This window comes from Oxyura jamaicensis, chromosome 3 (genome assembly GCF_011077185.1).
Source record: "Oxyura jamaicensis isolate SHBP4307 breed ruddy duck chromosome 3, BPBGC_Ojam_1.0, whole genome shotgun sequence".
Classification (NCBI taxonomy): Eukaryota; Metazoa; Chordata; class Aves; order Anseriformes; family Anatidae; genus Oxyura; species Oxyura jamaicensis.
This window is the reverse complement of record NC_048895.1, coordinates 63852865-63877709: the sequence shown is the minus strand read 5'-3', so window position 1 is coordinate 63877709 and position 24845 is coordinate 63852865. Positions and strand designations below refer to the sequence as shown.

General features: G+C 40.5%; 1 protein-coding gene across 1 annotated transcript in view; it reads left to right on the top strand.

The window, feature by feature from the left end:
- Positions 1 to 24845, top strand: part of RNF217 (ring finger protein 217) — a gene marked incomplete at its 5' end in the record, with an annotated part of 60766 nt that overhangs the window by 11061 nt on the left and 24860 nt on the right. Inside the window, one exon of the mRNA XM_035320835.1 lies at positions 20922 to 21155. Within this exon, the coding sequence (XP_035176726.1) occupies positions 20922 to 21155 (234 nt within the window). The remainder of the gene's footprint in view (positions 1 to 20921; positions 21156 to 24845) is intronic.

The window sequence follows — 24845 nt, the reverse complement described above, 5'->3', positions numbered from 1 at the left end:
TACTTTCTTGTGGGTTAAAGAGATTTTTTTCCTCCAAGAGAGCACTCTTAAAAGAAGTATCTTGTTCCTCTCTAGGTGTTACAATAACACATGAGTAAAGATACAGACCTCAAAATGATGGAGAGATTATTTTTCTTTAAGTTATGAAATGCCTGAGGATTTATTAAGTTCAGTGTTGTTTAAAAATACACAATATAACAAGGTACAGCATGGTCATGAAAGAACTGGTATGCATGAGATCTTTGCTTAAGAAACTCTTAGTGAAGGTTGTTCTTGAGGTTGGTCATACAATCTGTTGGTACAATTACACAAAATAAGAAGATAACTGAGACTAATTCATTCCTATTCCTATATATTCTTCTCCACTCTAATTAACTTTTTATGTTTCCATAAGAATATTGCTTATGCTTTTAGCCCATAAAAGTTTTAAGCCTATCTTTGCAACTAATGTAGAAGTTCTTTAAGCTATAAAAATCCACGCTTCTAGCAATTGCACTGGCATGAATGGGCTGTATCTACACCTTTCACAAACTAGAAGCATGTTTCTTAGTGAGCAGCACTGAGATACTTTTTGGGGTTTATTTGGGTACAGGGGAGGAGACATGGAGAAGGTCCCTTTTCTTTGTCTCAGTAATGACCTGGCACCAGATAGTAAGCTTTCTGATACTAGCTTATCATTTAGTTTCTGTATTGAGTTTTGCTATTAGGAGAATTTTAAGCTTTATTGGTCATGATGATGAAAGGAAAAAGTGAGGATGAGGTTGTCTGAGCGAGCCCTCAGCTGGGCTCCTTCTTGAGACTGGGAAAAAGCTTTCTGTTCTTCAGAGAAGCAATGCTTCTGGGAGGTCCTGCAGCAAATTCACTTCTAAATGGTTATCTGTTCTTTCTTTGCATTTCCTCTAATTGCATGTGTTTCTTTTGCTTTCTCTTCCCTTTCCTTAACTAGGCTGTTCTCAGGCTTTGTAGGGGTATAATGAAATCAGATCCTATGGCTTGCTAGGATGTCTGATGAGAGGTCAATAACAGCATTATCATTTTTTGAGTAGGAGTCTGCCTTGCTGTTGGAACATTAGTATGAGGCAGCAAATCTGGGTTAATGATGACCGAAGATGCGAGAGACTGATATGGTGGAGTCACTGAAAAACTGAATGCAATTTGAGGATGTAATATCGAAAGGAGAGTAATGAGGCATTGTGTGTGGTGAGGCTTTGTCGGAATCCCAGGCACCAGTGCTAAAGAGTGGCAGGAACAAAGGAGGATTGAAAAGGGAAAAGTGCTGTTGTGCAGATGTGGATCTGTTTATTTTAACATAATGAGAATTGAATTTTCCCCAAATTCAAGGGTGTGGGTGAATGGGGGAAGACACCTATAGAAATTCTGTCACAACACGTGCTATAAAAGCTGCAGTGAATTAAGTTAAGCTGGAAATCAACATCTATCTGTGGATTAGAGATCTGGGAGCTCCCTTGCAGTCCCTGTGGGCTCAGGAAGAAGAGTGCAGTACCCGAGCAGTTCTCAAAGTCAGCACCTGCAATCCCATGAAAAAGGACTCTGTGTGGCACCATTAGGCACCACATTTGTCCCACTTAGATGGGAAAGCCTTCTGTGCTTCTGTGAGTGCATTCTGTTAAATGAGATGACTGAAGAGGTTTGACTGATGTTACTCTTTTTACTCAGTGAATGCAGCAAGGAGTTTTCTAATACCCAGGGCATTTTTGCAAGTCGTGCACTCAGAACAGTGCTTTGCGTACTGTATGTCTTTGGTCCATTAGGAATTTAAAGTCATGTGTTTCACACTAGTTTTAGGAAAACTGACTTTTAAATACATCTCAAAACTATCTTCGGTACTGGTTTTGGTTCAACTGATCTGGCTGAATCAGAGCAGCTTTGGAGTCAGTTCCCCTGGCTCCCCCTCACTGAGGAGGGACTATCTGCTGTCACCTGGCTTGATACTGACTCCAGAGGATGCCTTTGTGAAATAACTCTCTATGGGAATTCGTGCAAGCTGCTGTGTAGAGAAACTCGCGATAGAACGAACAATTAGCAAAGACCAGTGATTGTTTTAGTTTCCACAGATTGCTTTTACGTGAAAACAAAGACCAGAACAGATGGTTTAGGTACCAAAAAGAGCTATGTAACATTGAAAAGCAATCCCTTTTGGGGGTGTTTGGGTGTGGGGTTTAAACTTTATTTTGCTGTGAAGTTTCAGCTATGAGCTGGGCAAGCGTGGTGTTAACTGCTAGAAGGCAGTAGCTGAGTGTTGTTGAGCTCCCTCCTTTTTTTGTGAGTCTTCAGCTGCATGCTTCGCTTGGCAGGCTGCAGTGCCATCATCCTGAATTTAACTCCTGCTGTCTCATTTGAAGGTGTTTTCTTTTTCTTTCCAGTTATTGACACAAATATGTAAGGTTTGTAGAAAGATGTTATCATCTTTAAGTGTTGTATTAGCCGCCAGGTGGTCTTCTGGTAGCTCAAGCTGGCTGCAAGTTGACTTTTGGGGGATTCTGGAGACATCCATCCTGGCTCTGTGCCTGGCCCCGTGTGTGTGTGGAGAGGGCCGTGCTGATCAGAAAGCTGAGTTGCAATAAACATCCAGTTTTTGTATTCATCCCAAAATACATCTGCCACCTGAATGCAGCTGTTGAAAGTGCTATGCTCTTTACTGCTGCTTTGTGCAGAAGTTAGACCCACAGGGAACATGAACAAACCTTGTGCAGAGGTGGAGTAGCCAAATGTATGTCTTACATCTTTAATGTCCTGTATCTGTTTGCACCTCTGAAGGCAGTATAGCAAAACAGGTATTTTTATTCCATTCTTGTTATATTAGGTTTATGCCAAAATAAAGCGGTCTCCTGCAGGGCCTTAGTTTTTTATAGTGTCTCTGATATCACCAGCAAGGTCTGCCTGGGAAGATAAATTTCATGGAAGTGCTGATTGATTTAATTTTGGGTTCAATGTCCTGATAATCAGTATTGAAACTAATAAGATCACAACAAACCTACTTCAGGATATGAACAAACAACGTGCATATGTGAAGCTTGATGTACGCTGACATAACAGGCACTGAAACATTAAAAAAAATATTTCTGAAAGATGTAGGCTTGGGAGTTTTAATGGAAAATATTTCATATAGGTAAGCCATGCTGGAAAAAACATGGAGAGCTGTATCTGGATTATATCAAGCAATGGTCTGTCTTGTGTAATGACCTATTGAGAAAGTTCAAAAACACAGAGGTGCCACCCAAAGAATAAGAAAAGACAGGTGAAATGAAGTAATTGCTTGGCTAATAGGTATTTTGAGTGGGTTATAAAACCTTTATTTATGGCAGGAAGCTGAGATTCTTGAAAAGGTTCGTGCTTACCTAGTAAGTGCTGTCAAGATCCTGGAGAGTGACCTCTGTTCTCACTGGCTTCCAACTTTTGCTCTTTCTTCTTCCCCTTCCTGGATGTGCTTCCTTTCAGCTGTCAGTAGCATTTTAAAGCAGTATTTCCTTTCCATAGTGATTCTTTTGCTACGGTACTTGCAGTTGTGTTCTGAAAAGGTAAATGGTGCAATTTAAGACTGACTGGGCTGCGTGATGGATTATTCACCCATGCCATTTAAGTTCTGTATTGAAAGCCATCAAGCATCTGTTGTGTGGAGGGAGCTGTTGTTGAACCACAGACTCTTGCTTCCTCAGCCATATCACTGGCATTTTTGTCTTGTTTTCAAAAAGACCTTGCAGGAGAATCTCTGCAGGCAGATCAGATATGATGTCCTCTCCCCTGTCCATCTGCTTTTCAGCAGGTATGTACAGCTCAGGCAGCAGACTTCTCCAGGAGCTGGCCGTGCTTTGCACTGCCAGTGTCTTGCTGTGGCATCAAAGGGAGACCAAACCTCCTTTCCCCATCAGCTGTGGCCAGGTGAAGCAGCTCTTTGCCCTTTGTTGCTGTGTGCCTGTGCAGCTTGGAGCAGGGGGACCAAAACGAAGTTCACATCAGTGGAGTTACAGACTTATTTTTAAAATGTTGTGGTTTTTGCAGGGTCTTGGACAGTGGTGTTCCTTGTGGCATGGAGAAATTAGGATATGTGTCTTCTGGACTTGCGTATATTACTCAGTTACTCAACAGCCCATGATTTCAGCATGCTGATTGGGCTTGATAGCCTTGCATTTCTATTACTCAGATATTTTTGGTGTTCAAGTGGAGCAGCTGTGAAACTTGAAAGTTTAAAATCATAAAAGCCTACAACAGAAAGATAACCAACTCTCACATAGATCATTAGGAAGGTATTTTTCAAGCTAATTTGGTTGGAGGGGGCAGGATTTAAGAAAAGTAGCTATTCTTTCCCTAAAGTTCCTATCCAGAGTGTTTAGTGTGTCACACCCTTGTGTGTGGTGGTAGGGAGGAAAGGTGTGCTCAATTACAGCATTAAAGTTTCAGTGAAATCTGTATACGGTGTTGGGTGTAATAAAAGGTGTTTTCACTCCGCATAGGTGATCAAGTGCTCACGCAGGAAGTGACTAATGCTGTTGGGCAGGTAGGGCTGCACTAATGAGACCAGAAACAAAATGGGCTATATTTAAAAAAAAAAAAAAAAAAAAATACAATAATTTAAACTGGATGCCAACAGGTGTTGTGTTTTTTTTTTTTTTTTTTTTTTTTAGAATACGTCACATGGTAGTGGGAAATTCAGAACTGATTAACGTACTAGTGCTTTGACCACTTATTTGCATTTTAGAGATTTAGATATTCCTTTGGGTTTGGGAGAAGTTATCTTCATATATCATGCCTTGGGTTATACAACAGATAAGTTAATTGTGCTAATGTTGCAAACCCAAACAAACAGGAAATTGCTCATTGCTTTTTTTTATTCAAATAGAAAAATATGGAATTAGGATAGCTGATCAATCTTAATTGCCTTATACTGACAACAGTGGAAAAATCTTGGAATTATGCCTACAACAGTTTAAGCTGCCTTGGAGGTCAGATATGTTTCAACTTTTTCGGGGAGAGGTGGTATGGCTTTAGCTGTAATTGATAGCAAACTTGTAAAATGAATTTTTTCTCCAAAAATGTAATTTTAGGGGAGGAATAGCTATTCTGAAATTTCATTGAACCTCTAAATATTTTATGGAATCTTGTTGAGTACTGTAATAATACAAATATCTAAGATGGTGATTAAACCTTCATAATGAAGTTGAATTACAGATCCTTTCCCGAAAGATGAAATGCATACATTTGGGACACCTTCCTTTCCTTTCATGTTTCCATATGGATTCATTGGTCTCTCACTGTAAGTTTCCTTCTGAACCGCACTGCAGGTAATTGTGATGCTTCTAGAATAATGACAGAATTGTCATACTCCCTTCTAAGTGGCAGTCCTACTCTCTTTTAGCTTTATTTTCCACCTTTTTTCTTCCACTTTTCTGTTGAGATCTCTTGAATGGTTTCTGCTACTTGGCCAGGTTGTCTGTCCTTTACTGCGCTTGTGTTTGCTGCTCAATGCATTTTCAGTGTTGTGCAGTAGTCAGTGCTGTGTATGTATGTGGTTTATCTAGTTCCATGTAGTACACAAATCTGCCACCTTCCGTCATAACACATCTATCTGCTGTCAAAGCTAAGGAGTTCAGCAGGTGCTTTTTTTTTTTTTTTTTTTTTTTTTTAGTAAAGGAATCTTCCGTGTATCATAGTTGTAGGCGTCTGCTGGTAACATCTAGCAATCCTGATCCAGATTTGTTGATTATTTTTTTTCCCTACACTTCTTCCAAATGGAAATGTTCTGTTCCACTTGAATTTGATTTGGAAAAAATACAATATGGAGTTGGTTTGGATACCTTGGAGAAAGAACTTTGAAGAAACCCATTTATTTTGTAAATATCACATTAAGGCCACTTCACTAAAAATCTGTAGTGTTTCCACGGTCAAGTGAGGGACTCAACATTGCAGGATGTCTGTCTTCCTGGTTCAAATGCTAGTTACAGGATGTCAAATGCAGTATGATGACAAACTGCTTTAAGACATGCAGGTTTTTTCTCTAGGTGATTTAATTCAGTATAATTCTGATAACACTGAGCAGTCTGAGTGTTGGTTGCTTTTTTTTTTTTCTGCCAGTGTTAGAGCCTTCTAAGATGATCTTAGCCAAGTCACCTAATACAGACGTCTCGCAGATGACCACTTATTGCAGTGACTCGGTGTTTGAGCTCAGCTTTGGCACTCAGTCACAAAGAGCTATTGAGGTGTTCTTTGAGGTAAATCACAGTAATAGCAAAAGTACATTTGTATTTGCAAGATGCTCATATGCTATAATGAGAGATTAATAACTTTCTTCAAAGGTTTGGTGTGCAGAAATAACTGAGGATGTATGTGCTTTTATGACCTCTTATTTTCTTTAAGCAGTGTCGTTCTTTATGTCGTCTGGAAGACTTTCTGACGTGTTCATTGTTACTCATTACAGTTTTTCAAATGAAATCAAGGGGAACTGTAGTTTGCACTTAATTTTCAATATACTCATTTGTACTTTGGGGATTTAGCACACAAGGCTTACAAAAAGCAGAAATTACCACTGGTGTGGGATTTCTTACTTCTATTTTTACTAATGTTTGTTTTCCTGATGCATGTAATTTTTTTGGACTACTTTATATATAATATATTGTTTGTTGTAGAAAACTTTCAGAATTGTTCAGCATGTGAAGGCATAAGATATAACTGATAGAACTGTGGGGGGAGTCACTGATCCTTGGAAGACATGAGCTCTTTTTCATTCCACTTACACTATATATGAATCTCTCTTCATTCTTCTGTAATTTTTAACATATTTACATTAAAATATTTATACTAGACATTTACTTCTCTAAAGGTTGAAAGTATGCTCCAGAGACCTCATTACTAAAAATGGCTTTATACTTAAGGTTTCCTATGCTGGTAGGATTCATTTTACCTTTAACAAAAGATGTTTCATTAAATCTAAATGATTCCATAAAATGTTCTTAAACTTTACCTGGATATGCTCTTCCCATTGCTTGGCAGCAAGTGGCTTGTGGGTTTAAGTGTAAGTGTCCTTTGGCTTTATCACATCTGTCACTTTTTACCTGAGTGACCCAGTTCTAAAGGTTTGTATTTTAATATAAATGCAAAAGGGTTTTTATCTCCTTTTTATTATCTTGCTGTAGGGAATACATAGAGTATGGGAGGGAGGAAATTCGAATAATTGCTTTCGTTTGGTTAACCAATGGATTTCAGAGGTGCCATCGTAATGTTAATGTAGTACCATTAGTCATTTAATACTAACAGTTTAGTATTCTGGTAAGGCTATGTGTTTGTAAGAAATGGAGTTGCATGGGCACACAGCTGGACATTAGCTGATCAAGCTGGGCAGGGGAGAGTTCCAGGGATGTGCTCTGGAGCATCACTTCGGCCATCCCTCCCTGTCCAGCTGGGAGTAATAGGGTGGGAAAATCATGCAGCTGGACCTCTTTCCACCAGCAAAGTGCTGAGGCATATCTTAAGGTGTACCAGCAATGTTAACTACTAGTTAACAGTCCCTGTAAAGGTTCAAGCTGATTTTCAGCCCTAGCAGTGCTGCCAGGAATTCTTAATGTTCTTTTATGATACTTCTTTACAACTTAGTGTTACTTGTTCAAAAAACATCTATAGGATGGAGGGGAGGAGTATCTAACATAGGAACACATGGATGGAAATTGCAAAATGACTGAAATTATTACAAAATTGACACAGCTATGTGTGTTCTTCTGCAACAATGGAGAAATTCTTCTGGAGAAATGTCAGTGCAATTCAGAACTTAACTAACAGCAGGATGACAGATTTCCAAAACTGCAGGCAGCATTTTGGTGAAGAGCACACAAGAAACACATCATTTATCGTGGTGTTTGGGCATACTGCCAAAACCGCAAAAGTCACAAGTGCAAATGTTTCTGCCTTTCTGTTGCGCAGAAAATCAATGTTGCTTGCTGGGTGGAAGCGATGGCAGTTCTCAGGGGCAGCTCCTGCTGTTCCGCACACGTGCAGTTTAAAAGGAAACATCACAGGTGTAGAGTCTTCCCTGGATGAAGGTAAGGGGGAGCAGGAGCAGTCGTGAAGATAGCAAGCCTCTGTGTGTGAGTTACTAAAATGAGGGAAGTCAAGTGGACTGAGAAAACTGTGAAGAGTAGACGTACGCCCCTCTCTCCCCATGCATGTCAGGCAAGAGGACATTGTGATCTAGGGAAAAGCTGCAGGGAAGAAGTGATATGACTTGTGGCTGAACTGGGTGGTTCTTCTTTCTTTTCACTCTTTTCCCATCCCTTCTTCTTTCTCTCCCCAGCCAAGCTCGAACGGCAGTGACTGCTTTCCCCTTTCTGAAGTAAACTGCTGCAGCTAATCAGGCCTCTATGGAAACTTGGGCTTGTTCCAAACGATCATCAATGATTGCTTAACCACAGAAGGCAATTGCAGTTTGTGACTACTATGTAGAAGTATTTGCTCTGGAATTGATGCTTTTCAAATAAAAAGTTTTTCGTTTTGATTTTTTAATAAGATGAGAGCTAAACATTTTTAGAGGTCATATTTGGTAGACAGGTCAGTGATGTTTAATGTCATGTGGGGTACTTCCATTTCAATGAAAATATCAATGAAATGCTAGGTCAAATATTTTTGGAAAGTGTTGGTTTCTGTGATAACAAACATTAACTTATTTCTTTTTGTCATGATTTTGACAATCCTTTCTTTTTGCTCTTGTAAAATCTGGAGTTGGAGAGATGCATGTTCGTGTAAACATTGTGTGCGTTCTTTGTTACCATGTTTTGTAAGAATTAATTTCTCCTCTGCTTCTTCAGTTCCTATTTATTTACATCGCTCCTGCTAAGGACTGTGCATTCTTTGGAAATAATTTAAAAACTTCCCGGAACTTGTATTATGGAATTCAATTACCATTGAGTCTGTGGTTTCAGGAGTGGAGATGGATATAGCTGATAAAATACCTCCTTCACCTCATTTTACCTATCCATATTCTTGGTTCCTAATTCCATCCCTTTTTAGTGTGGATTTGAAAACTCTGTTGATTTCTGGTAGGAACAAAGCTGTCTGTTTAAATGTTCAGGGTGATGTGAAAAGGCAACCCAGTTTCTGGAGCCTTGCAAGGGTTTAATGCTGTCAAAAGTGATGTTTCAAGGTATCCTTCAACCTGCTCATCACTTTAGAAACCCTTGTAGTCAATAATCTTTGTTTTCAGGGTCGGTTTTAGGGTGTGTTTGGTAAGTTTTTTTTTTTTTTTTTTGACAAGTTTGAAGTACTCTTGTTTGTAAGTAGATGAGCAGTACTTGTAGAAATGGCATATAGTGTCTTTCCTACAATTGTAGGCATGGCGATACCTTTATTCTTGGAACAGAACAATGAAAATTTGCTGAAATTTTTTGAACTGCTTATCAAGTAATGAGGTGACCCATTCATATTATATCTTTTATAGGTATTATTTTATTCTTATAAGCAACCACTTCAGTGGTTTTTAGTGTATTTGACAGTTATTGATAGAATTCCTCCCTACTTGTTAAGGAGATGCTGGAAATACATATTGACTTACGGAAACAACTGATGAGTAATGCATTTCTTCTCTTTAAAAAGCCTGGTTACCTCATAGCCATTCCCTTTGCTTTTGGTGCACAGCTGAGAATTCCGTATCCTTCAGGGTGACAGCTGCACGGAGAGCAGACGTGGGGCCAGCAGAACATGAGGAAGTGTGAGGACTGTCTTTGAAGTGCCGCGGGTGCCAGTGTCAGCACGGGCACAGGGCTCAGGCCTGAGGTTCAGATAGACATTAGTGATCATAAGCCTAGTAATGACCTAGGTATGCCAAGATACAAGCTTCTTTGTGAAGAACAATAATTTTAGGATGTACGTGTGGAAAACACTGATGCATAAAGCTCACAGAAAAGGAATGTGTTGCCGCCCTCCCTGCTTTTTGCTGCACTTGCCATAAACTGCTTTTACTGAGGAGAGCTGCTGAGCATATTTCAGGATTGTTAAAGGTAGCAGAGTTAGCACAAGTACCTCGTACATGATCTGAAGGTGTAGATTGATACAAGTAGGATGACTAATGGCTAGCTACTTCTGCAAGAGCCTCTTTCCTTGGCTGTGCATTTCCTACTTGTCTATTGGGTTGTGAACTAGTGATCATATGTCACAGGGAATTAATTAAACTGCCTGATCAATTGGAAAACTAATTTAAAAACACTTCAGTCTTCTACTGTTAGCCGGTTGAAGCTTCTCTCCTTGCAGCCTCACAGTTGCTCTCTAACGCAGAGGGAGAAGGGAAAGCTGTATTGACTCCTTCAGTAGTTTTTTTGACAATAGGCAGGGTGCAGTCTTGGCTGACTTGCTGGAAGGGCTGTAAAGGTCTGAGGCCTGAGGAGGGGTACTTGGACAGCTCATATGTGTGAGTTCTGGCTGTGACTGTACCCCAGATCTTTCAGATCCATGTATGTGTTTGATCAGATGATGTGAGGTCTTGGGCTAGACTCCAGAAGATGCAGGGTAAGCCTGCCTTAGCATCCAGAAAGAGGAGACTTCTGTGTGGGTTGAAGTCTTATTTTGTCTTAGTCTAGTCTCCCTAAACATCCAAAAAGGTTATCTGCAGAGAAATGAATTCCATGATTGTAGCAGTTATTTCCACCTTTCTCTTCAGTCCCAGACAGTGCCTGAATGCACAGCGATCCTCAAAGAACCAAAAGCAATGGAAAACATAGTGAGACCTTGTTCTTCTTGCTACATCCATGTATTTCCACACATGCATGATGTGATGGTGTTTTTGCCAGAATCAAATCTCTCTCTCATGGCCAACTCAGGTTTTATCCAGGAATCTAACTTGGCTACTGCGTGAAGCTGACCTCCCGTAGTAACAACCCCAGTATTATAGCCAGAATTTGATCAGCAAGAAAATTAACTCTGTTTCCGTTGTTAAATGCAGTGTTTACAAATCACTGCGAGCAGCTCTCTGCTGGATTAGGTCAGTTCTGGTGCAGAATTGTTCTTTCAGCTTGCACAGGAAGATTTTTCTTGTGTCTCATAGTTTTCTGCTGAGGTATCTTAGGTAACAGTTTAGCTGTTTGAGATGGGCAGTTTGTTGCTCCTTCCTGGGGATTTGCTTTCACTTTTGCTTCTCAAAGTACAGATCACAGCCATTGTTTAAGCTTTTGCCTTGATAGTTCCCTGGAGAAGGGTGTTTTGTTTGCAGGTCTTGATCTTACATTTGCTCCCTGTTGTGGCTGTATCTGTCATTCCATTAAACATATTAATACATGTTCCTTACATTTAGAATGTATTATGAGAAATAATGTAATTAACTCATGAAATTGGAGCTTTGGCATGGTATCTGGGGCTCATCCAAATGTTGGTACGTGGAGAGAAGTTTGGAAGGCTGTTCTGTGTTAGCCTTTCCCAGGAAGTACTTACCCCTGAAAATATGTCAGCATGCACATTAGTCTACTTCTCGGGTTTATCCAGCTATGTAAAAGTTACCAGTTAATTTCAGTTAGTACGAGTCCTCGTACAGTAGCAGCTTTTCACCAAAAGCAACTTTGGTTATTCTGGGTATGTACTGGTACAATGAGATAGGTCTCCTTTGCAGGAAGGCAGAGCGAAATAACCATTTATAATTCAATTCTTAGTTATTTCGCAACATCTTCATTGCATAAACAAATTCCTTTAAGTTGCATGGTTTCTAAGGGAAGTCAAGTGATAGTAATTTAACCTTGTAAATTCCACCCTGAATCTAAGAAAGGAGATACGTTACTATTTCTGATAATTGTCTGCAAGGTAAAAGTACTTCTCAGAATTTCATTTGCTTTATCTTGCACCTATGCAACCTGGTTGTTTGTGTATTAAATTTATCAAGTGAACAAGGGCAGAATTTGTTTTATTGTCTGATGGTCAAGAGTCAAAACATTGATCATTGATACGTGCACAAGAAAACTCATCTTCAACCTCAGACCTAGCAAAGACTTTGAAGCTAAACAGTTGTAGGTAGCTTTCTTGAGGAAAGCAGGACAGTTTAAGGTTGACTATAAAATGTTTGTCTATAGACCATGGAATGTAGAGGATTCGGATGGTCAAAGAATAATTGTGAGATTTATGTTAAAAGTTCTTGCTATTTTTTAAGTCATCACCCAAATCCATGGTGATGCTGTTTTCTTCTGTAGCCGTCTTCTCAAATGCGATATTGAGAAGGGGGGAGCATGCTCTCTTCTCCTACTCTTTCCTTCTGATTATGAGAGCTTTTCTCTGTTTTATGCTAAATGCCACTTTCAGTTGGGAATATAATAAGCACCATGAAATACTTCTGTAGGTATTAAAGTAAAATACAATAGCAGCCATTGTTGGTGAAGCCAAAGGTTCAATTAACTACTGCTGATGCTACCAGCTGAATCACTGTGTGGGCTAATCTGTATTAGAGGTTTGGTAATACAGATTACTGAATAGATTTCACAAATATGTGGTAGCTTTGGCCCTTTTTCTTATTTGAAAGGGGAATTGTGGTTGGCAAATACGAACTCAGGAGCCTTTTCCAGCTTCTGTGTCTGTTTTGGATCCTTATACAAGTAGTCACACAATATGCTCTTGATGTGGATTATGGATTTTGCTTAGTTCCTTGTCAAAACTGAAGTGACGCTTCATGGTGAAGTTTGAGGCCACGTGTTTTTACTCTTACAGGTGTTAACTTTTTGTCCATCTTCAAGAAAACCACAGGAAAGGATTCAGAGGGGGGAAGTTTTGATTTAGATACTATGATTACTCATAGTAACTGTGGTTTTGATTGCTTGACTACCAGTTCATAAAGAACCTTTTGTTTTGTTTGCTTGTTTTGGTTGTAATGTTGATTATTGTTAATAGGTAACAGTATTACTCCATTGGAACTGATCTAAACCTGGTTAATCCAGTCTGAACCTGGTGGAGGCCAGAGCTTGGCGACTCAGTTTTCTTCTGTAAGTGACAGGAGGAAACAGCAATCTTCCTTTTTAAGCTTTGCTCTTGTAAGAGACTGGCATGGAGGTAAAAATGACCTTCTTGAGTAACTGAGCACACTGTTTTAAACTTAACTGGAAAGGGAGAATTAAATTTTTTTGTTTGTTTGTTCGTTTTGCAGTTGATTGTTTTCTAGTATAAGGATGAATTGTGGTAAACACTTAGTGCATGACTGCTACTATTGGGAGCTCAGGTCTCCGTGCATTGGAAATGGGATGTGTTGTTGCATGGCAGAGGTAAAGCTCCCCTGCTGAGCAGCCGGTCACTGCAGCTGTGCCTGGGTCCCCTCATGTTTGAGCAGTTTGCTCAGATTTTGTAGCCTGTCCATGCCTCACCTGTCACCCATGTATGGGGCGCATCCAGGCGGGGCTTGGCTGGTACCACATTCAAGTAGAGATGACAGTTTTTACAGCTTTATTCTGGGTGTAGGAGAACAGGCTGTTCTCATTTGAATTTAAACATGCAGACTAAAGAGTTAATGAATTTTTCTCATTTACTTCACAAATACCAGCTGTCGGTATTGCTTTGTTTTGGTTCTGTGCTCTGTGTTACTTGGATGCAGTCTTCTTATCGTGATGCTGGAAGCCTGACGTGCCATGCTTGTGATGCAAAGGTCTCACTGCTTCTCTGCTCCTACTTCCCAATTCTGTTAAGCCCCTGTGAGCAGTGGTGGCCAAGTTACTCGAGTGTATCGTGGTATGCGGATGGTCTCCTGGCCCTTGCTTCCTTCCTGCAGCTCCGTCCCACACCTGGTCCTGTGAGCTTTTGGTCCCACTGCCAGGCAGCAGCAATGGCTGTCAGGGCTTGGATATATTTGCCTCTTTTCCACCCCCAAAAGGACAGGTACTTGGCTCAGTCTACCACCTTCAAAACTCTTATTTCTTGAGCATCTTTGTGTCTTTTACCAAAAGTGAATGCGTCTTCTAAGGAATAGGAAAACTATTGTGCTCACTACTTAGCCTTGTTAATATGCAAACCTAAACAAAACCAGAGAGCTGTTGTGTATTTCCTTGTTCCCTGTAACGAGTGCTGAGAGACCTGTGGGTTTGAGTCAGGTTCCTACAAGGTTTGCAGTTCCTGCTGCGCGTGGGTTTGGGTCAGGTTCCTCCAAGGTTTGCAGTTCCTGCCCTGAATCCTGCTGGGCCACCTTCGGCCCTCCTCAGCTGGGAATTTCCCCCTTGCTCTGCCCTCACAGGCAGGCCAACACGAGAGGTGAAAGACTTGCTTTGTCTTCTCAGCAAGGTGATGGGAGCTTTCTGCCCCTCATATCTCTTGGGGTAACTCTGGCTTGCCCCTTGGTCACAAAATGTCCCAGTGGCCCAGGTTAACGCCTCTGGTTGTGTCTGGACGCAGGACTCACTGTGACCTCCATCAAGTGTTTCAGCTCAATGCAGACACCAAGAGCGGCAGAGAGCATGTAACCTCCATGCCTTCTGATCGCGTGTGCAGTGTTTGTGGAGTGGCAGGGGGCAGAAACATGACCAAATGCAGTGTCGTTGTCTGAAAACATTACTCAAGTTAAATCTTTTGGTTGTTGGTGTTTCTAATTGATTTGGTGCTAGAGAGTAACAGGAGATGAAAGGACAGAGCTCATGCAGGTTGGTCAAGCAGACATGTATGTCTGGTCAAGCAGATTTTTAGTGTTAATTTGTTTTTCTATAAATAATTTTCTATAAATCCTATTCCTATGCAAATGGAACAATAGGAACCTGAATGTTCAAGCTGGTATCAAATCAATGTGAACAGATGAAACGTGGCCCTGCAGAAAGGATGATAAGGAGTACAGCTTCATGTCAGCATGTTGTCAAATGATGAGGCAAATTAAGAAGCCTTTGAGAAAAAGGCTTTGGTTGAGCTTAGACTCAGGAGAATATCTCTCTCGTTTATCCTCGCTAATTAATTCTGGCCAGTTTAGCCAGTCAACATTGGTGGTTGGATATGCTACGATTCCTGCCCAGCTTCTTGCTTTTGCTTGCCTTTCTTGTCAAGGATGATATGTTAAAATGTTCCTCAAAGGCTCTTTTACTACTTCTAGAGTAGGGTGTTTTTTGTTTGGTTGGTTTGTTTTTTAAGTGTTGACAGTGTGATAGTTAATGTAAATCGTAGAACTATGCAAGTGCAAGAGGTGTGGTGACTGCTGGTGCCTGGAACTTTTGGGGCCAGGTGATTGTAAATGTGGCATGGCGCAGGAACTACATCCTTGCCATGGCTTCAGCCAGGTGCACAATACCCGTGACAAAGGAGAACAAAGACTTTGTGTCCTTAGAGAAGAGATGTGAAGGAAGACACCATGATGGACATCTTCAGGGGTGGTCTACATGAGCTTGTTACACAATAGAAATCTATTTTATTTTTTAAGTGCAGATTTTGAGTTGAATGTTTATTAATAATAAATGGCCATTTTAACAAAATCAACTTAAAATGAACATCTGTTACATATAAAATCTTTTTAAAAAAAAAAAAATACCTGACAGACTTTAGTGCTGGGAGAAATAAGGTTTCTTGAGCTACTCTTAGTCATTTGTGGGAAAGAGTGAGATTTTTCCATCAGGCAATTTAAAGGTATTGTTGCCATTTGCTGCTGCCTTTGAATCATGTTGATCGCCTTCCTCGTTCTCCACTGACTATGAAGAAAGACTGGTCATTCTAGTTGATTTGGTGGTCGTGCAGGTATTTCCTGGTGTAAGAATTAAGAACTAACGATTATGATTTCAGTGTTGGCATACAGGAGTTCCTCACCAGTTTGAATTCTTTCTGAGATCAGCAATGTACCCATTGCTTGCGCTGGTGGAGACCCTCCCTCCTGGGTAGGGGAGGGATGCAACATTACAGGTGGTGGTTGGCAGAGAGGACAGTGAGGTGGCTTACTGAAAAATGGGTTCTAAAAAGAAGTTTAATGCAAGTCTGCTGTCTAGAGACATGAATAAAAGGGGAGGTGCAAACGAAACACACCCAGTGGGGTTTTGGTCTGTGAAGCAATGAACTACAGGCAAGAACGTGCATGAAGATATCCAGTGCAGCTGCAGGTAGCACATGAAACTCAGTTTGTCTTCCTACTTGGTGGAGATAAAACTGCCCCTAATCTGATCACTCCTATTTCTAACTCTTCATTCTCACTTGTTTTACATCACTGAGGATATGTTACAGTTTGGCAGTAAGCAGGGAGGACAGAAACTGGAAAAGAATATCTGTTTCATAGGATTGCTTGGGTTTTTGTAAGAGCAGATGGAGAATGCCAGGACATCACTGGCATAACGCAGAGGCAGGGGATATGGGTTGCTAAAGTTAGTACTTAAACCACAGGAATGGTTATGGAACCACAACCTTAAAGATGGGTGCAAAAGTTTCCAGTGTCTTTATTTTTTTCCTCCTTGGTTGCACTTGTTGGATTGTCTATTTGGATTTCATTCAATTAGCACCTACCACTGTGGAATCCTATGGAGAGCCATTAAAATATTTTCCACAAAAACCTGTTTGATCAGTTTAAAAAAAAAAATATATATCAAGATGATACCTCCCAGAAGTGAAGAAAGTAATTTTTCACTTACTTGGAACTTAGAGCAAAAAAAATGGAAGAGCAACATTTCCAGTGAACTATATGGCAGTAGGTTTTTGCTTGCAAATAGAAGCAACTTTCTTCCATTAGTTTGTTCCTCTGTAGAATATGAAAGTTCCATAGATCAAACTGTCCTTTTACTTGCATCTGTGCACTTCTAAAGTATTTTTCATGCATAACATCTGCATTAGTTTACAGGGGAGAGCTCAGCCCACTGTTAGAAATTTAAGTTTTCTACAGGGGTGCAGACTAGATATGGTACTGTTCACTTTTCTTTCAGCATTCATAGTTGAAAGTAAGAACATCTTACTGGTTTATTTAGCTTATTTATGTATCTCTGAACTAAGAGTAAAGTTTCAGTCAGAAAATGCAGGTTTGTGTGTATCTATTTTAAAGCAGAATGGCCCATTCCAGCCAGGTGTGGCCAGGCTAAAAGACAGGCACAAATCTGTGCTACTCACATAGTTTGAACTTTTTCTGTTCAGCTACCAAAGATGTCCTTTTTGTAGAAAGCTAAGGCAGAGAGAATTATTTTCTGACTTAAAGGACCACAGTCTCTCTTCCTGTTACTGATAGGTCTGTTGTTTTGGGCAGCATGTGAAGAAATGTAGAGTCCCTGACCCCAAATCTTTTCAAATAAAATGTCAAGAACTAGGGGGAGTGGGGAGGTGTAATGGTCTTCTGATAGAAAAGTAACATTTAAGTTATAGGATTAAACTCATGAGAGCCTGCTTTCACAGGATGAATTGTAAACGGTGCTAGCACCTCCTGAGATGATTTACGAAAGTCAAGCACAGTTGGGCGTTAGAACTGAATAGAGTCTGACATTTACTGTTGTGCAGCAGCTCAACTGCCTTTAGACATATCAATCATTCCTCACGGTGTGAAAATATACCATGCTGTTACATATACTGAGGATTCTTAAGTTTTTAATATACAATGGTACTTTGAAATTCAAAGGCTTCTTAAAACTCAGGGTTTTGACATTGTGATAAGCTGATATTGAAGGATGAGGCTCTTCAAAATTTATTTGAAAAAAAATCATGAAAAAGAATAAAGCTAGTTGTTTTTTAGCCAGTGTGTGGTTTTTTTTTTTTTTTTTTTTCTTTGCTGTTCGTAGCACCTCCTGGGTCTGCAGCAGTAGGTAGCCTAACAAGCTACTTCTAAAGCTGTACTTGCATCAATTGCTAATGCTAGTGCACAAACAAAGATGGACTGTTTTGGTAAGACAAGGCTCCATTGAAGTTACTGCTAATAAGCAAAACAGCTCTGTTCACTTCAGTCCTATTCAAAACATAGGAAAAGAATCAATCTTTGCTAAACGTTAAAGGCTGAAACTATTACAGAGGATAAAAATGATTTACTTCAAGTGGGTGTAAAACATATTTTCAAAATAAACACTGAAACCACGCTTGACTTTTACCACATATTTAATCATATTTTGTGTGGGCATGAAAAATAGAAAGTGTTCAGCTTTGTGTTCCTTCATTTTATAAATGCAGGTCTGTTCTAACTACCATGTCATGTAAGTGGTGGTTCTTAAGCACCAGTTTAAATGCCAAATACAGTGTGCCTTCTCAGCATGAAGTGTTGCTCCGATGCAGATTAGTTTACTTCTAGGAAAAAGGCTTACCCCTTTTAGTATTTCCCTAATTCTTAAACAACAACAACAAAGTAGCCATAGATGGGGTTCATCTGACTATTTGGATTTAAATTGTTTTGCCTATACTTCTTTAAATAGAAGCGCTACTTCTGTTGCACTACATACATTAAACTACTAATCCTTGTAGTAGTGCAATAGTGTTTTGTATTTCTGTACCATTTTTTTTTTTCCCTGGGTTAACGTGTTAGGGTTCTTGGGAGCTGGACTGATTTTTCTTTCTGGTTATTGAGCACAGATGATACATAGGGGGATAAATTACAACAAACTCCACATGTTCTGAAATGAATTACTGATAAGTGCTTGGGCCCAGCAGTCCTGGATGTTCTGCAATGCAGAGCACTGCTGGAGTTGTATTGGCTCTTGGGAGGGGGGTAGACACCAGCAGAGGAAGGATATACTTTTACAAAGTCTGTATATATACATAATGGGAACACCTGCAAAGAAAAAGGCCAGAGCTTTTAGAAAGTGAGAAGCAAATGTTTAAAGGTCGGAGCATCTGCAGAACTTCTCACTTATATGAAGACTTCTAGCAGGGTAACTAGATTGTCCAGAGACCACTATCTCTGATCAAAATAATTTGATAACAAGCTTTGAGCATAAAATAATTCCTAGTACATTTATTTTGGATCACATGGTAAAGCCATAGATTAAATATTTCAGATGGCAGTGTTCCCTCTAAAACAGGGATATGCTGTGTCATGGTGATGTGATCTTCTTGCAATGTGGTTGTAACACATTTTAACATGTATCAATCAGGGGTTTTTTGAATTTCTAAGAATCGCTCTGTCATATGCTTGAATTCAACTTTTCACATGCTGTTTCAGGTATGTTAGTATCTTCCAGCTGTAAAATGTGGACATTTGGGGAGAACGTTTGTGGTTTGTTTGTTTGTTTGTTTTTTGATGGTGCATTCAACCACGTTTCTTCTATTCCACCCTGGTCTAGGTGAAGGCCAAAACACTTGAGTCTAGACTTGTTTGTGTATGATGGTGTTCCCCTTATCTTTTGGGGCTTGAAGTGAAGTTCTGGAGCACTTGCCTCCTGACAGTGGGTGTAGTTTAGGGGAGGGAGCCTCTCCTCTGTACCACAGGAAGATCTCCTCTATCCTGACCTGCCTGCAGCCGGAGCTGAGGCTGTGCAGGGCTGAGATCTCCCCTCTGTGCTCTGGTCTGGGATGGACTGTTGCCATCTTCTAATTTCCTCATCTCTTTGGTCCCATTGCATTGCTGGGGAAACAAAGGCAGTGCCATGGGGATTTTTTGGAAGTCAATATTGGCTGACCTTGGGTTTTATACCTTTTTGTAATGTCTTTTCTAATCCTCTAACTCCTGACTACATTATCATTCAGTTAGACCTATTTGGCTCTGTAGCTGAGACAGCAAGGGCAGGGTTGTGTTGCTTTATCTTTTTTCCTTTCTTAGCTGAAGTACTGAGACTATCAGTCTCTGGTTTATGATGTCTTCTGCTATCGCCATGCTGTAGCAAGACCCGCATCAAAATTTGAGGCATTGCTATTGTATTTAGTATGTTGTTTGCAGATCCCAATAACCGAGCATGTTAAAAAAGTAAGCAGTCCAAGGAAATTGAACTGACCAACCTCTAAACCATAGTTCCTAGAAAGAGACACCCGTTCCATTGTCAGCCCCCTTCCTTCCTCTTTGCATGGAGATGTTTAGTAGTAAGGAAGAATTGGGCTGGTGGTCAGCTCCACGAGTGCAGTCAACTCTCACTCATTCAGGATTGTGGCAGACATGAGTGAACAAGCTCGTGCTGGGTCCTTGCAGACTCCTCAGACCCAGCAGGGTTTATTAACTCAGGCTCAGTGCCAAGTAAATACAGCCTCACTGCTCACAGACCAGCTAGGATCTGCTGTTTTGGCATGGAGTCCAAGTTAATAAAGTCTGCCAAGCATGAAGGGTGCAGATCTGTGTCTAGCCCTGGTCTCAGATCCTGGAGTTCTGGACCTATGTTGTAGATAACTGACTATACAGATCAGCCTGGGACCATCAGAGCTCATTACCTCAATAGCAGTTTCATCCCTGATAAGTTGAGCATGCTTCTCTGTGTGTTTTTGTTTTGGTCATCGTTAGTTGTGTTTTTTGTTGTTGTTGTTTGTTTTTTTTTAAATATTACAGCACTCAAGGTTCTGGGAAAATTTATTAGCCTGGTCAGCCCCAGGCTCAATTGATGTTTTCTGTGCCTGCTTAGCAGGACCTGGCTCAGGGCTAGCACTGAGTCAAAGTTGATGATCCTGAATTGACTTTAATTTCTCTGTGCTGTGATTCCCAGTGCATTTTGGAATAAAAGCATACAGGCGTTTCCACTACCTGCTTTCTCATTGCCTGTGTGAGCCATGAGAGTGGAGAGTTGGCTATTTCAGCCAAAGCATGGAGTGCTGGATGGGTGCTGCTAGCTCAAGTTTTTGTTTTGGTTTCATGGAGTACATCGCCATGGTACATAACCACAATTGTTCTAGGAGTAATTAGCTTTTCTGTTGGATTTGGAAAATACCCTTTGGAAAAAAGGCAGTTCACTTGGAGTAAGTCAAAATAACTTTAAGACGATGTGCTTGATAGTCTGTGGACTGTTAGAATACTTTAAATTGAATTTTCTTGCAAAACTCACAAATGTTTGCTTCCTCAATACTTGCAGAGTAGTAACTTTTCCAAACAAGAGGTCATGCAGCTCTTCTATGTTTTTTCCCGCATTCAGGTGCAGCTGGGACAAGCGGATATAAAATGCCCAATCACAGAGTGCAGCGAACACCTGGATGAAACAACCATCCTCTATAACCTGCCCCACGAGGACATCATCAAGTATAAATATTTCCTGGAACTCAGCCGCATTGACTCCAGCACCAAGCCATGCCCTCAGTGCAAGCACTTTACAACCTTCCGGAGGAGAGGCCACATTCCTACCCCTGCCAAATTGGAGAACAAATACAAAGTGAGCATGGTCGCCAGAGCTGTGGGTAGGACAGCACTTGGTGGGCATTAAGTGAGCTTTCTTCTATCACTGGGGCTTTGTGCAAGCTGTGATTAGGAATATAAATCATTGATTGATTAATTCATTTCTAACGATTTGAACAGTTTAACTTTAGTCCTTACCATATTTGGTAAGGAGGCATAATTTTGGCCTGGCACATTTTAATTTAAAGAGTACTTAAAGCATATTTTCTTTCTTCCCTGACATGCAAATAATATAGTCATGATTAGAAGAGACTGGGGAAGAGGAATCACCCTATTACTGATCATTTTAGCTGTGCAACTCCAGCAAAGATAGCTTTTCCCTGAAACTCTCAACAAATGAATTTGGGACACTTGCTGTGTTAGGCGATAACTTCCTGTTGGCTTGCTCCTTCTTAAGAACTAGAGCTATTGTCTGTCTTGCTCCTTGGTTTTGATTTCATCAGTCCCTTACTAGAGGTTAAATGTCACTGTGGTTTCCCAATATCCTATGGAGTCTCAATATACCAAACTTTAGAAAGATCAAAACCACCTTTTTACAGCACTTCTAATAGAAGGCTTGCTTGTACTGTGATTTCAATCAAAGAGTAAAAGCAAGATGGCAGGCAGAAGCAGCTTTGAGCTCCCAAACGTCCATCTTGGTTCCAAAAGATGAACATTCTGTTCATGCTCTGTTTTAGTTTTCCATCCAGTTATTAGACCTGTGGTGGTTAATTTCATGATTGAGTTAGCCTTGCCTGGACAAACCAGTTTTCTTCAGTAGGAGTTTAGATGGTTGTTTAGATACACCTAATTACAGCATAAGGTTCAGCCCAGTGTGGAGATTAAAAGGTAGAAGGTTGTGTCTCCAGTGGAACTGAAACCTCAGTAAAGCTAACTCTGAGATACGAGCTTCTTACATGAATCTGTGCAGTGTTTGAACTGCATGCAAGCAACCACAAAGTCTGGTGTTGGACATCAGATCTGGCATTGGACTTATTTTCAGTTTTTTGGCACCTTACGCAGAGGTGGAAAATCCCAGCTGCAGGTCATGTTCCTTCTGCCCGCAGCCATTCTTCTTCAGCCATCCACTTACTGTCCCTTCAGATATAGACAGGGTGCATGGTCCAAGGTAGGCCCACCATTCTAATGCTTCTGCAGCAGCCTCATAAGGTGCCAGAGGCTGTGCTGTTCCCTTGATCCCTCTCACAGTTTGTGTAGCTGTTACATCATGGATGTGCCAACTCAATATTTTTTTTTGTCGTCTTCAAGGCACAAAATGAGAACTCCTGCCCACCAGTCCTCTCTGAGTTAAAATGCTGTGGTTAAAATGTTCTCACCACTCCCCTGGAAGTCCTAATCAAAGAAAGAATCGGAGGGCGCCTTATGTGTTGCTAGAAGCTTTTCCCTGCTTCTGTGGTGAAGTGCTATGTGTAGTCCTGATCTGTAAGGCTGAAGTCTCCTCTGGGAAGCAGACCCTGTCAAAATGTGTGCTTTGAGCTGAGTCCAGGTGTGTTCCCTGGAGGAACGTCTAGTTGACACAGATCAGAAATGCAATTGGGAAAATGCTATCAAATGGTATGGACAACCATGGTCCAGGGCTTGGGGCTGTTCCTGAATCTGTGTTGTTTCTGCCATAGGTATAGTTTTAGTGTGTTATTTTAAGCTCAGCACATGGATGAGGTGTAAAAAGAAGGCTATATATGACTGTGTGTATGTGAGTAGTTACATGCACACGTAGCTGTGGACCATTCTCTGTTTTCTTATTCTTACGTGATTTTTCCTATGTTGTCTTGTCTGTCTCAAATTATAGGCTCTTTGGATGCAAAGACATTTTTTTCCCACATATAGCATAGGAGAGGTCTGACTGGAGACAGGGAGGTCTCGCATACTTCAGTGCAAACAGTATAAGCACGAATTGCCTCAGAGGAATTCTGAACTGAAGCGCCAGCACTGGAAGTGCTGCCTTCAGAAGAGCCAAGTCATGCATGGGGAAAGTCTGCACAGAAGTGTGCTGGTAGGATCACTGCACAGAAGGGCTCTGCACCAGCACCCTTGCTCTCCTATACACTCTAATGAGAAAATGCTGTAAAAAAATCCAGGAGTATGTTTGAGTATTCTTTGAGTCCTCTGTACCAAGAGTTCGTATCTGTAAAATATTATTGACATTCCTAACAATTGATACATCATTTTAAATCATAAAGAAACTTAACATCTCAGATTAAAGAGGTACAAAAGTTATTGCCTCTAATTTTCCTTACTATAGCTGTTATACGTTAGCTAAGCTGATCTAAGCCTAGAAGTTCTGAGTTTGCTACTGCTGTTTTTCATTTTTGAGATTGGAATCCAGAAAATTACCATGTCCATGTATGTTGGCAGAGGAGAGGAAGAAAAGAGAAACTTGCTATGCAAACCTCCCTTTTGTCATGAGTGCGCGTGGGACAGCACAGGACAACAATAAAACGACTTAGTTTCATACATCAAGTACTCATATCACAAAGGGATCCAGCTTTCCAGTAAGGAAAAACTCTTGCCCTCTATCTTATGACCCAAATTGGGAGTGTAAGATTTTGTTGCTGTCAAGATTCTAACAAACCTTTGGTAAAAGCTGGTATGCCAAAGTCCAAAGGAAACTGGGGGGGGGGAAATGAAAAATTGGTAGTTAAGCTCCTATGCATGCAACATGTAGGTATGGGTTTTACTAGGGTGATTATCATGGCTTTTTCTGTCTTTTTTGTTTGTTTGTTTTTGTTATTTCTATCAGCCCTCGATTTCACATGTTTTAGTGTTGGCTCTTTGACCTGCCGTGAAGAAGCAGTTCTTGATTGTTGGTTTTTATGCCTTAGTCCATGAGGTTCATAACAACATTTTCTTGCTTGCTTCTGTGAAGAGACACCATTGTATAAAATAAAGGCTTGAGCGCTTGACTTTGGAAACATAAATGTTTTTTGTTTTTTCCAGTGTGGTTCTTAACATAAACTGTCTTTTGTTTGAACTACTGAAGAGTTTCTGAAACTCCGTGCTCTAGAACTGGTAGGAGTCAGAGGCTGTTAAGGTGCTGTGATGGAATGAATCTGTTCAGCTGATTCCAATGAGTTCCCCCCCCTTTTTTGATCAAATTTTAACCTTGAGTTGCAGACATCTTCATGTCTACACATCACTTCTGCCAGCCATAAGCCTGAACTGCCCTGAAAGTAGTGATTTTGCTGTTCTGTCCCTCTTTGCTCTTAGCTGTTTGTTCCTGCCAGCTTGCTTTTGCCCATATTGATGTTTTGTTGTCACACTGGGAGCTGGATCAAAGATCATCTCCAATGGAACATAAGATTTGTTTTGTTGTTGCTTATTTTCAGCTGGTACAAAAGAAGGGATGAGTTGATGATGAGGAGGAGGCAGCTGTTTTGGCAGGAGCCCATATTTTTTTTTTTTGAAATAAGTGACTATGTAGCCGTAGCTAGAGATGGTAATTCATGTCATCAACTGCACGATTTATTCAGCTATCCTAGCGTGTAACCAGCATTCCACTAACCAGCAGAAAATCCCATTAATCTTCCTGCAGCTTCAAGCTCTCAGAATATTTCTAATGTGAAGTCAGTTTTGCTAACGTCATATCACAATGGTCAGTGCTTTGTGTTGCTGTTACCTACCAATTTTGAAAGGTCTCTTCCTGGGAGGTGAGGAAAATGATAGTTAG